This window comes from Artemia sp. Qi Xiang Cuo, chromosome 11 (assembly GCF_049724085.1).
Source record: "Artemia sp. Qi Xiang Cuo chromosome 11, ASM4972408v1, whole genome shotgun sequence".
Classification (NCBI taxonomy): Eukaryota; Metazoa; Arthropoda; class Branchiopoda; order Anostraca; family Artemiidae; genus Artemia; species Artemia sp. Qi Xiang Cuo.
In genome coordinates this window covers 52,856,829-52,871,277 of record NC_142804.1, presented here as the reverse complement: position 1 = coordinate 52,871,277, position 14,449 = coordinate 52,856,829, and the positions used below count along the sequence as shown (strand labels likewise).

The following is a 14,449-nucleotide window of genomic DNA, read 5'->3' as shown; positions in this document are numbered from 1 at the left end:
AATTGTGGGGTGTAGCACTCAAATTCTTAAGTCCAGATCCTGTGGTGTACTACTGAAGTGGTGAGGTAGTACATTATGTTGATGGTAGTACATAAAACAATTAATATCCACCACTGCCCCATAACACTTTTCACTTTTGTATGTATTCTGAGAAAACCAATGACCAATTTGTTTCTTCCTTTGAGCATATTTAAACTGAAGTGATGCACAGAAAACCTCAAATATACATAGGCTAAATGTATTTTCTCAGAATAGACCTAGACAAAAAGTGAAAACGGGTATGGGGGTATCCAATATATTGAGGGCAGTACCCAATGCATTGGGGTGTGGACCCAGTCGGCTAGGCTGTGTACCCAATCTGTTTGTACAGAGATACAAACCACAGAAAATAGCTAGAGTGTACATGACGACAGCATGACGACTCCTGGACAACTCACATGAACTAAACAGTTAAACAGGATCTGTAGATGTTACAGACATGTCTGTTATGAGTTTGATTACTGGCGTTATTCTATACTGATAAGTAACAGCTAATATACTGTACCTTCAGCTGTAGTTCAACCCCATGGCTTAATGGCTAATGCTTTTTATGCTGTTGTTACGAAGCCACGTGTCTCTTAGGATTTGAAAACTCCACCGTAGTGCCGCGATTAGATTCGTATTTTGACCATAGAGTTAAAACGTGATTTTGACCTTTCGTGAGCATTCGTTCGTTCGTCCGTTCGAAAATCGGATGAATTGCCAAAAAATATAAATTCTTCCCGAAAAAGTAAATCACGCCAAGAAATAAGCCAGTTCAAAATAAAAATAGCCAAGTTTTAAGCCACAAGCCAGTTCCAAAAATTTTCACACCAGTCGCCAACAAAATAAGCCAGTTTGGCGTAAAATAAGCCAATCTGGCCACACTGATCAAAAGAGACATTTATCCACTGAAAGTACAGCCAACATCTCGTCAAAGAGAAGTTTCCCTTCGGGGAGAGCACAGAGTAATTTTGAAGAATGGGGAGTGTGGTTCATAGTAAGAAATATAATATAGAAAATCCTGGTGAATATTCATATCGATGTCCTTGCCAGCGGCAAACTGGATACAAGAGGCAGGAGGAGGAAGAAGGAGGGAAGATAGGGAGAAAAATTAAAACAAAAGATACAAAGGGAGAGGACGATATTACAACTTTGAAAGTGGTTTTTGTACCAAAAAATATTGTGACTTTCGGCACAATTAAAGCTTTTTTGCAAGGTCAAAAAGTCTCAGGAAGCAATGTTGCCAGATTCCTGATGTAATATTGCATATTCATCAAAAGCACTATTCATTGAGGGAAACTGTTGGAAAAAAAAGTATATACCATCTGATGAGAAGTTGTATATTTATCGAAAACCGAAAATTGTCAATCGAAATTGCTAATTGTATATGTTATTATTCATCTTTGTATTATGTATGCGTTTCTTTTCTAAAAAAAGCTCCAAATTATTATTTTTATTATTGTTTTTTTTATTCTCACCCTCAGATTTCCTAGCCTATAAAAATAATCTAGATAGGTTACGAGTTTGAGAAAATTCGATTCGAGTCTAAATTTGAAAAAAAAACATTTTTCATGTAAGTAACGTCATATTTATTATACATTTAAAGGACAAAAATTACATCATTCTTTCCCAAGGGTGGTCTTACCATTTTTTGCATTTTACGATGCATGCGAAATTCCACAAGATGACAAATGACTCAGAACAACTAACGATTAAATAATCGTTGTGAACAACGATTAAAAAGTGAATCATGAAGCTAAAAGTGAATACATAAAAAATTACTGTCTAACAGTTAGAATATCTCATATTTTACGAATTTAAACTAGAGACTGGAAACTTCCTAAAATAAGAATAATTACTTCCCTCTGGGTGAACATGAATCAGCTACAACTAAACACGTATTGAATATCTTACTTCCAAGGCGAGGGTAAACTCATTTTTTATCGGAGGGGGGAAAATGGAATATAAAGCAAAAAAAAGACAAAACATGTACTTAAAAATTACCATGAACTAATATGATAAGGATACTTTCGCTGATGAACGGTCATGTAGGTGGAAGAATTTAAATATAATACCCACTACAATATGTGTCATACATAGAAATCCATCAATAATAATTACTAAGATTTATCCTACTACAAATAACAAGTGAATACTCCAGCATTAAACCCATTCTAAAACCTAGAAACTTTGGAAAGGAAAGCTCCAATATTTCAAGAATTGCCGATAAAACTTGATTACAAACATAGTTATTTGTAAGGACGCATGTGCAAATCTTTTTATTGGTTTCTTCTCTTTATTTCTAGCACCACAATATCTGTTACACTCTAATTCTTTTTCAAAGGAAATCCCCCCCACTTTCAAGATCCCAATAACAACAATTTACAAAATAATTATTAATACGACTTACTGTACTACAAAATACAGGGATTGTATCCAACCAAATCCGAAAGAAACTAGAAAGTTTCTTTAAGATAGGCAGGACGTAGAAAATTGTGCGACTGCAGAATTACTTTACAACTTGAAAGATGACAACGAATTTGACTCCCTACAAATTCGAATACGAATTATATTCGACTACCTACAAATTCGAACATGAATTATAAAAAAAAATCCTGGTCCAAAAATAGAGTATTGGTTAAATTTTGTTAAAGTAACGATTCTGGGATAGTTTTAATTTTTCAATTTTAGTTTTAAAGATCCGATTTTATTGCAAGGTTTGTTTTAATTATATTTGTAATTTTTTACAAATAATGCTTCATTTATATTTTGTAATCTGCTGAGGACAGAGACTCTTGGATATAGAGCCGAAATATACTTAAGGTATAAACAAATTTCACTGTCTTGGGTAAATTCCTATTTATTTTACTTGTTGTTGTTTTGCGACGGAAAGAAAGTGCTGTCTCCGTCATAAACAAGAGTTAATCCGGTGTTAAAAACAAGCGCCAATTTTAAATTATAGAGAGTGGGGAACCTATGACTTCAAATTATAGAAAAGCCAGTGAGCACGAAATATGGCTCCAAGCAATAATTTTGGCTTCAAATATTAATGGAGCCAAATATTATTCATGTTCTTTTCAATTTATCGAATGTCTTTCAAAAGACTGGGCAAAAAAATCTAAATTTTCGAGAGATGTCATACAAAAATTGACAGAAAATTTTACAAACAAATCTGTCCATCTCTGTTCATTTCACCAATAATAAAGTTCAGCATCCGTATTTTATCATAGAAAAACAAGGGAAGTGTGTTTTATTGATATTTTTTCATAGTCTGAACCATTTATTGAATGTTGAATTTATAAATCTCTCTATTTTTTACAAAAAAAAATTCCATAAAATAAAAGTGATAGTTTTCAACTTTTCTTTGGTATAAATATTTAAGGATAATTCTCGATTCTACAATTCTTATTTGCAAATTTACCCTGTCTTTTGTCAAAAAATCGTGAAAAGTCGGGAGAGTTCGAGTGTACAGCAAGCTGATTTCATTCAGCGAAACTGTCAATGAAAAAAATTATGAAATTTCATGAAAACTATAAGATTTAATCCAGTAGCTAAGATGTTTTCAGTCTTTTTTTGTGTTTCAACTTCCATATTTTGGCGCATTTGTGTTCCAGCATATCACGGCAACATGATAAAGACAATTATAAAATAATAGTTTGGGTTTGCTGAACTCGACAAAATTTATAAATCTTTCATTAGGCGAATCTAATTACATTTTAGCACTACCCTAATGCCAAAATTTTATATTAATTTTGGCCTAAAACTGTCTTCAACCGAAATAGTTTCTATGTTACGATCAAACTTTTAGTTAAACAAAACACATTTTAAATACTAATTAGTTAATACCAAATCTGACTTCGACATCGTAATAACTATTTCCAAACGTACGTGAAACATTAGTTTTAAAATTCGAGGGTGTTTTTTTTAGGCAGAAAATACATTAGACTTTTGACAAATGGCTGCCAATAAGAGTGAATTAGAAAACAACCGTTTCACAGGAAATATGCTGTGATTGAATACTGAATCGCACTGGAGATAGATTTCAAGGCCGTATCCAGGGAGGAGGGTTAGGGGGTTTGACCTCCCCCCTCCCCGAAATGTTTGTCTGACTCGTAAAAACGTAACACAAATGAATATAAAAAATTTATGCGTTTTTTGCTTACCCCCCCCTCCCTCCGAAAAAAATCTTTGTGTAAAACACCCCCAGAAAAAAAATCCTGGATATGGCCCTGATTAGATTTTCATCACTTTTGGCTTTTAATATTTTTGAATAAATTTTAATTTTTAACTTTAATTTAACTTTGAAATTAATTTTCAGCACTTTAAAGGTGGCAGTAATTGACAGAAAGTCCCACCAAAATAGATTTTCATTATTTTTACAACAGTTTAGCAAACAGGTTTAAACTAAGTACTAAAGGATTTTGAATACGCAAATAAAACGTACTTCTGAAACTTCAACTCTGGTGCTAATTTAGTCTGTAGAGAATCGTAAAATCAGTAGATTTTTTTTACTAAGCGAATGAAGTGCTAAATTTAGAATCAAATTACATACTAAACTTTCACTTTTGTCACTCAATCAGGCTCATACAATTAATATTTTCAGTTTTTAAAATTAGAAATTGTTGATTATTGAATTTGGAAGTTACAGTTAAAAAAGAAAATTGTTTTTTTGTAATTCTGGGAAATATGAAAGGTATACCAGCTCGTTCTTTTTACTAAGTGGCGAAGTTTATTTCTACATTATATTTTTTATTCTTAAAACTTTAAAAATTTGAATTAAGAAATTTACTGAAAAGTTGCAAAAAATAGCTGGATTTTTTTAATGAAATTGTTGAATATTTGATGGATAACAAAAGGAGGATAATGTTTAAACGAAAGAAGGCATATGAAATACTTTGGAGGAGCCCGTTGATTGTTAGATGGAAAATTGTCATATTGAAAAATAGAAAAAGCACACCAACTCCTTTTTACCAAGTTAGGAAGTTCATTTCTAAACTGTATCTTTATTGCTGAAAAAATAACAAGAAATTTTGTTTTAAAAATTATCTTGACCAAAGATTAAGCCCATATCTTGATATAAGCCATGCTCACAAATTAAGCAAAATACACTTCACAAAAACATTTGGATGTTAAGCAGCACTTTATCACATTCAAAATTAGCTCCAGGAGATGAGACACAAGAGAAGAAATTATTTTTAAGAAACACACAAAAAGCAACAGCAAAATAACTTCAACAACGATTACAGCGACTTTAAAATAATTGGCTAAAATCAAATGCTAGAAACTAATGGTTTGATTTTAAGAACAAGCCAAAACTAGGTTCCCTTAACCTCAATAATAATTAACTGGTTCCTTACTCAGGAAACATTACTACATCCAGGCAAGAAGTGGCATGATTTAATAAGGCCTGGTCAGTTTGAAAGTTAAAATAACACTGAGGACAAACAAATCTTTGAGACGGCGTTGTCAATCCTTCCTCGTTTGAAAGCTAGAAAGAAAAGAGCCAATTGCTTGTATCGATCATCTAAAATCGTTAGGTACTGAAAAGGCTGAAATTGAGCCATACCGACATCAGCAAGAGAAAAAATGAGCTTATGTACTCTGTATAATGTACTCTGCTAATATGTACATGGATAACATAAAATCAGCTAAAAAAGAGCTATTGCAAGCTAGTCGGATTTATTTCACATAAACTCTCCTATATGGGAAAGTTTGTTAAAGTAAGGGTTTATTAAGATTGAAAGCGTTTTGAAAGCCGTACATCAAACAGTTCGCAGTAACGAATTGTAAGTAGGAAGCGACACGGCTCAACAGTAACCAAAACTCTAAACAATAGAGTTTTGATAACAATAAATGTATCAAAAGAATTGAATTTTTATGCTGATTCAAAATATACAAAAGTCATTAAGTTTAATGTAACCCATTAAGAGTTACAGGCCTAAGGAAATTTGTCCAAAATTTCCTTGTAACGAAAGTCTTTTCTTCTACGAAAATCTTTTACTAACATGCGAAATTCTTTTTATTTGTCTTACTTTGGTTCGACTATCTTTAACGTGTGGAGATGCTCCGGGGGATATTTTCGGCGTGTTTATTTGTTTTTCCCAGGGGTGATCGTACCGAACCAGTGATCCTAGAAGATCGGGAGAGGGTTCAAGCTATCGGAAACCAAAAGTTCTAGTGCCCTATTTAAAAAAACCAAAAAGATTGGAGGGCAGCTCCCATAGCCCTTTTCCCTAAAGTCGTTCAATCAAAATTTTGAGATAGCCATTTTGCTCAGTATAGTTAAAATGTACAATAACTATACCTTTGGGGATGTCATGACTACCTAAAGGCCCCGTGGAAAGGGCTACAAGTTACGAAATTTAACTGTTAACGTATAGTGTTTGTTATTGGGGAGTATAAAGACATCTTTTATTTGGGGGATGGGGGATTTTTTGTTGGGAGGATTTACCACGATAAAAAGTTCCGTTGGAAGAAAAGTTTCAGTGTGTGACCTTTCCAGTGGAAATTTTACACAAGGGAATTTGCCAAACTTCCCTTGCGAAATTCTTTTCATTTTCTTATTTATCTTTCCCGACTAAATTTAACACGTAGAGATGTTCTGGGAGAAATTTTCCGTGGGGTTGGGATTGTCGGGAGGGGGTATTTCCACGGGAGAAATTTTCTCTGGTGGAAAATAATTTTTCAAGGAGGGAAGCTGGATTTCTCTCCATTATTTGAAAACGATAATAAATTAAATAAATAAAAAAACAAAAAGTTTTTAACTGAAAGTAAGAAACAACTTTGAAACTTAAAATGAACAGAAATTACTCCATATGCGAGGTGGGTAACCCTCCCCTCAATACTTTACACCAAATTTTGACTTTTGTCAAAATTCTTTAAGAACGACTCCTGAAACACAAGGGCCGTTCAATTAGAATAAGAAGCTTTTTTAAAAGGTCTAAAATAGTTTAGCTTGAAGAGCGAGGCACTGAGGAGGGGGCAACCCTCTTCGTGTATTCCTTTTAAGTTTCAATGTTGCTCCTTACTTTTAAGTTGAAAAACATTTTTTTTTGTTTAATATAATAGTGAAAACGAAGAAAAATTGGAAAAACAGATTTTTTGGTTATGATGCGTACAAGTTAGAAGAAAACTGGTTACATAAATAATTGATATTTTATATTGCTTTAGACATGTCGAATCTAATTATGTATTTTAATTGCAACCATGGTAATTTTTTGTCTGTTTTTCGACGACATTATCGAAAAACATTTGTTGTTCATTATCGCCACTACTTTTTCTTTTCGATTAAACTAACCGGTGTATCAGTAAAGGCATTGAAAAGTCTGCAACACGCAGTAAAGGTGTTATTTGTTGAAGAGCTTATTAAAATTAGGCAGAGTTACCCAGAAATAAAAGAAAGTCAAGTATGTAAACAATCACTTCATTAATCTGAAACTACCCAATGTAAAAAAAAAATTCCCCTCTCCTATTTCAAAAGGCCTGCAAGTTGAACAAACAGATTACACAATGTCCACAACAATAACCAAATTGTCGATCACAAAATGAAACACGTAACAGTGCACTTTCTTGAAAAATAAGCGAGAAAGTGGGAAAGATCTCTCTAGTGAATCTTAATCCGCTATCACTTTTGTGGCTCAGGATCGTCCGATGTGAAGGTTAACCATTACTGTCCTATACGCCACTAGGCGTTGGAGCTTAATTAAGTTTTTGCGTCGGAGCTTAATTAGTTAAAAGTTTAATTAAGTATGTTGATTAAACTTAGTGTGTAAGATACGTGGCCATAGTAGCAAAAGGTAAATAAAGAGCAATCCTTGTTAATACGAACCAAAACTCTAGAAATACAATTTGAAATAGAAATAAACAACTAAAAAAATCCACTTTTATGTTCTTTCCAAAAACACAAAATTCAATACATTTTAGGTTATTTATAAAAAAGTATTAACATAATGGAGCTTGAATAATTTTAGAAAAACAGTGAAAATACGCCAAATAACGCTTCAAAACCTTTGATCTGAGGCTTTAGCCCCTTACCTATAGAAAACCAATAGTTTCTATATTCCTGAAAATGACAGTTATATATGCATATTTACTTGTTTTTCAGGGTTGATCGGACAAGTGACAACAGAGTATCGAAGTAACCAAACTGAAATTCAAAAGCATAATCCCCTTTTTACGCCCATATAAGAGATTGCACCCTAACAAACTGCAGATTTCAGCCATTCCGTACCGTAAAAAAACAAATTTGCTCCAAATGATGCCAAAATATCATCAAGCGAAAACGTTGACCAAGTCAGTCAATTTAGGGCTATTCAAAAGCTATTAATACAATCTTCAATTTTTATAGGTCATATTGGCTCGCATTCGTTTTTTGTGGATTCCATACGATCCCTATGTGAGTATGCTAAAAAATGTCACTCGTTTCATACTTTCAAAAGAATCTTTAAGAAGTTTTTCAATGTCTTAATGACTTATGTTTAAAAAAATGTTTTCTTTTTTTATTAACTGACGGACGACTCTGGGCTGGGCTAGGAATTGTTGTTGTGAAGGGTGTTTGACCTGTGCTCAGCATTTCTCATGGCTTGGTTTCAATTATGTAATTTGAAAGAATTTTATTTAATCGGACAGTCCATGCGGAATAAATTGATTGTTTGATTCCTTGGTAGTTCCCTGCTTAATTTGTGATTTTTGGATTCTCTTTTTTATGGGGATCATTGCATTTTTCTATTGTCATTACTTTATTTATTTTTAATTATTTTATTTGTGTATTTTTTTTCTCTTGTGTTGAGTCTCTTAAAGGTGTGAATATATAATGTTGAATCATGTTTTTTTTTATGTATTTGTTCCGTTTTTGTTTATTCCCTGTTTTTTTCCTGGTCATACGGGCCAGGACGGGGGAGTTTATGCTGAAGTGTTTTTGTTATGAATTAATTGCTTGAATGAATTCATTGATTGGTTGAAAGATTGACTCTAAAATTGTATTTTTAGGCCTAAATTTTCAGCCTAACAAATCCTTTAGTTAAAGCCTGAAGGTAAAGTCACGCCCCCCCCCTCCTACTAGCAGGAAAAAATTGGACTAATTACACACAATATGGGTACCGAGAAATTAACAAAACCCCTCTTAATACATAAAAGGTAGTTTCTACGGAAATGCGGTGGCATCTAAGCATTGTGACACAAGTGATTAACTCTGTTGTAAAGAGGGAGTCTTATAATTAGAATGAGCACATTCTTTTGTGTCGAATAAATATGCCTATATGAGTCTTAATTTTCAAAGCATTGATATTATTAATAAGCTTCAGCATAAAGGGCACGGTTTAGAGTGGCGTGGAAGCCCCTCGCATAAGTAAGGTAGCATTAAATATAATATAAATAATACAAAATTAAATAGGAAAAAGCTGCTCTTTTTTAGAACAATTTTGAAACTTAAAATAAACAGAAATTATCCTATATGTGTATGGAAGAGACTTCTGGCCATTTCAACCTTTTATTCTTCCAGTTTTGTTGATCGCTCTAAGAAAATTTATCTTAACTAACAAGAATTTATAGAATAATAGTAAATAAAGAATTTTAGTAAGTAAAAATTAAGTAAATATTTAGTAATTTTCTCAAAGCAATATCTATGAAATATGCATCATGGCTTTTAAGATAGCATGGACAAGAAATCTCAGGCATTAACTTGATTAACTTAACGATAAATATAAAAAAAGTTTCCTGGTGAAAGGGCAAAATCGAAACTTAGAACGAATAAATTACTGCTTCTTATCCTGCACAACACGTATCTATTAAACTAAAACCACATGAAATGTAGTATCTACTAACTTCTGAAATAGTCTTATATTTGTAGAGCAAAGTGTTTGATTTCTAGTAAAATGTAAGCTCCAACAAAAAGAGTAGCCGAATTCTTCAAGTCTCTAATATTCATGCATTAAATGTTTTGTTTTACTTGAACTAAAATCACTTTAACAAAACTTACAAACAATTTAAAAGGTTGATTCAGTATAAGAACTGGCCATGTTTGGTAGCCACATTCTAAAATGCTTTCTAGATAACACTAGTCAAACTTTAGCATAAAGAGGGGGATAAGAAGGACACCGGTCGCCTTATAATTTCAGTTCGTTTAATTTTAAATATTTTAAAACTCACACTTTAGAGGCTATTTTTATTTGGGCCTTCAAAAAGCTGCATAGAATAATAGGTTTCTGTTGGAGGATTTAAATGAAGAAAAAAAAAAATTAAGGTATGCAGAATGGAGCCTCTAGGCTCTATGAGCCTTGTCATAAGATATCCAATCAAAAACTGCCTATGCATGTGCCTGTACTGAAGATATGCTTATAGAATGCCTGCACCAAAATTTGGTTCATTCCGACTGGCGACGCCTCTAATTAAAGAAAATTCAGCTAATTAGTACCCGTTCCATGAATGAAGGATTGATGGCAATGCAAGACGGTTCCAATGGTGTGCTTTCTGTTTCGATCTGACACCATTTTTAGGAACTATAGGCTTTTGTATTTTCACTATGGATGTGTTGGAAGCGTTGGATGATTTGCCCCCCACCACGCATTGCACTCCCGGCTGAAGGCATTGAATCAGGAGATCGGTACCTGCGCAAAGCAGACCTTTCGTCAGCATGCAAAAAAAGTATAAAAAAAAACCCATGTGATCGTCTCTTACTAGGTAACTAGATTCTTTCTAATTGAAATGATGCAAAACGAAGAGCAGAACACCCTCGAACGTAACACAAAGAAGTTATTGTAACAGAAAGAGGTTATTATAACAGAAAATTCGATAGAAGTTAGAATCTCATGGGGGGAAGCAAAGAGTGAAGCTCTAATAAAATTGAGGTGGATGAGGACCATGCACGGTTATTTACACAGCGAGCAACTTTGCAAACCATCTCGCAAATAAATAACTGTACAAAATACCGAATTTTCATGGAAACTCAAGAGAATCATAATTTAGACACCACTATTACCAATTTGTAAGTTGAATATAACAATAGAAGTGAGGATGATTTCTGTAATTTGCCTTTTACTTGATATTTAATGTTTTATGCCAGTGGTTCCTTTTGGTATTCGATGTGGTTCCTTTTACTTGGTATTTGATGTTTTAATGCCAGTGGTTCCTTTTGGTATTTGATGTGGTTCCTATCTGAAGTGGTTCCTTTTACTTGGTATTTGATGTTTTATTCCAGTGGTTCCTTTTTCTGTCAATTTTATGCCTTTTCCAAATGGTACACCCCTTAGAAAAGAGTTCAATCGTTGAGTACCCCCTTCAACGTAGTCCTACGAAGCACCTATAGTACTTTTAAGAAATTATTTTTAGTTTTTTCATTATTTTAATTAAGACTGAGTTTTAAAAGCACAAATCAAATATACAACATAAATGAAAACAGAGTATATTCACAATAGTGGATAAAATAAAAAATAACTGAGTATATTGCAAACGTAACCTCCGTGGCAAGCCTGCCAAGATTTTGATTCCGCCATTATTGATATTTTTTTCATGTACCCCCTAAAAGGCTTCTGCGTACCCCTGGGGGTACACGCACTACATGTTGGGAACCCCTGCTTTATGCTAAATCAGCTCATAAGTCGGTTTCCTTTCAGTTAATCTCGCAAGTGGAATTTTTTTTCGTTAAGACGGAGTTTGTTGCGAACATTTTAGTTAAAGAGGAAGGTTCAATTGTATTCTAACCTTTTTTGGGGTATCTCTACAGCATTGACAGACACATTTCGCTTCATCCAACTGTTTCCTTAAAGACTGGTTTTCTGCTTCAGCCTAGAAGAGAAAAACAATTAATAAGTAGCTTTATAGGTCATAACCTTTTTGATCAGTGAATTTGCAGCAGCAGAGACTAATATCCGTATAGACATAGGCTCTTGAATAATTTCCCGTCTTCTTTACATACATCATACTATCTCAACTATATACAGATCTGTGAAAGTAAGCAGCATGAAGGATATTCTAAACGCCAAGATAGTAGCCCGCCCAAACTCGAATAGAAGCTGTGCTAACTTTTTATTTGTATTAATTCTATATTATGTTCTATACTAATTCTAAATTATTCTATATTAATTCTATGCTCGATATTTTACTAATCTATTCACTGTTTTCATCTTTCGTTTGATCAAAATTTTCGTTTTACCTTTTTCAAATTTTGCTCATGCCCAAAAAATTACTGTTGTTTGGAGAGTCCTATTACTAGACCTCCAATGTTGGTAAAATTGCAATAAGAAGCTGGCGAGTAGAACGATTTGATGGTACAATAGCAAGAACGACAGTCTTAGGATTTGTATCGATTTTGTTTTGTACTTCTGATGATTGAATAAGCTATCCTAATAATGGATAGATTATTTTGTTCTTTATACAAGTTTAGAGTTGATTTCGTGTATGTTCAGAAAAAGAGCAAGGATATATGAATCTCATCAAATACACGTTTTTAGGGCTTAATAATTGTAAAAATTCATGTGTTCCAAACTGAAGAATCCGTATTGTACTTTCTCTAGAAATCAGTTATTCCCCTCCTAAAAGTTTTATAGTGGTAATAACTACTGGTCACATTTGCGAGATATATTTACTTCATATATATATCAGTAGACGTGGCCATATTCACCACAAAAATGATTTGACTGCCTGACATGATTTTATGTAATGAACCCTAAAATAAAATAACTTTATTTAACCTTGCATTGCATTTTTTTTCCATTTTACCATTCAAGAACAACTATCAATGCCAAGAAGTTTCAAGCCAAAAATTTAGAACTCTGAAGAAGCTTCCATTGATGCTCAACAAATAAATTTGATTAAATTCTACCTTTTTAATTGTATTTTAAAAAATTATTTCGGCCCATCTTCAATGTACTGCTTAACGAAACTACACCCAGAATTTTACTTTGAGAGAGGGAGGGGGAGATATATAAAATCACCTCAATATTAAAACAGTAAGCAAATCAATAGTTGGTGATTTCATTGAAAAACATTTGCAATTTTACATTTAACTATGGAAATAATTTCTACCAAAACGTATTCAAAACTCGTTCGTTCATTTATTTAGATAAATTTGTTTAAATTAAGAATTTCATTGGTATTTTTCAGGGCCAAATAATTAGCAAGCAATTAACTAACAATTAAAGAACCTTGTCGAAGCAATGACATAAATTATTTTTGCAAAAGATAAAAGAATTGTAATGTTATCACCAAAAGTAGTACTAAAACCCTAGCACAGCTATAACTCTAACATAGCTGAAAGTTAAATTAAATACTTACTTTTCTGAGTATACAGAAACTAAGATTCATTTTGTCGATACGTCTAAATCCATATGAATCTTCCACATCTAAACCTAATAAATCTCCCACAATCTAAATCCATAAGATCACCCACATGACTCAGCCCTCAAAATTAGTAATTTTAATATACCCAAACCGCTAAAACTCTTAAATCTTTATTTTGATAGCCTCAAGGAAATATATGAAAAAAATTGAAAATGTGATGACTAAAAAGTTGTGTGCAGATATCATATCTGTTTTGGGAATGACTAATGCAGAGGGCAGAGAATCTTTGAAGTATAGACTCCTTGGCACTCCTGGAGGATTGGTTGATTGGGGTAATGAATATGTCAGGTGATTTTCTTTCTATTCAATTCTTGATATTGTTCCTCCTACATGTATTGCTTAGTATATGTTGCTCCTGGTAAAATGTGAATTAGTTTTAAACTAAAAAAAAAAAAAATTACAAGTTCATATATTCTGAAACCACACTGAAACTACACATCACCTCCAAATAAAGAAAAATATTCAAGTAGAGGCAAAATTCATCAAGGATAGTTGCAGCCAGTGAATAAAATGAAATGACAGGGCAGACATGGTGACGACTGTTGTTAGCCATTTTCAATTCTCAGAAAAATATATATATATATACATATATATAATAATAATAATAATTTATTTATAACCCACTGCAAAAACAATGTGAAAAATAGTGGAGTAAAGAGAAAAAGGAAAGAAAAAACAAACACACACAACACTTGAATTGAATAAATAGACAAATAAAAAGAAAAATCAGCGAAACAAACGAATGAGACCATGGTGAGGAGATAGCTTTTCATAGGCATTTGCAGACAGATTTATATGTAAGTCACGAAGTTTCTCAATTATATCAGGTGCGTTATACTTTTTGATAATACGGCGATAAAAAAATGACAACGGAAGAAACAACAAAAATTTTCAATAGCGATAATACCATTTCCTTAATTTAGATAGGTCATTCTTCCTAGGCAAAATGTAAATACCTGAAAGGTACAAAATACATACGATTGGCTATTTACTATAAAAGAAAATTGAGGATAGTGTAGCAGAGGTCTTTGCTAAAATATCTGCTTTGTTTTTTTCATCATATTTTGGTATATTTCACTATGACTAACTTCAC

The 14,449-nt window shown here is 32.8% G+C and overlaps 1 protein-coding gene across 1 annotated transcript in view; it reads right to left on the bottom strand.

Annotated features, from left to right (window-relative positions):
- Window positions 1–1,592: 1,592 nt before the first annotated feature.
- Window positions 1,593–14,449, bottom strand: part of LOC148947130 (uncharacterized) — a 33,781-nt gene continuing 20,924 nt past the window's right edge. The window contains exons 4-5 of the mRNA XM_089096895.1: window positions 11,719–11,802; window positions 1,593–5,509 (exon numbers count right to left, since the gene is read on the bottom strand). Coding sequence (XP_088953021.1) covers window positions 5,375–5,509; window positions 11,719–11,802 — 219 coding nt within the window. The 3' untranslated portion in view covers window positions 1,593–5,374. The remainder of the gene's footprint in view (window positions 5,510–11,718; window positions 11,803–14,449) is intronic.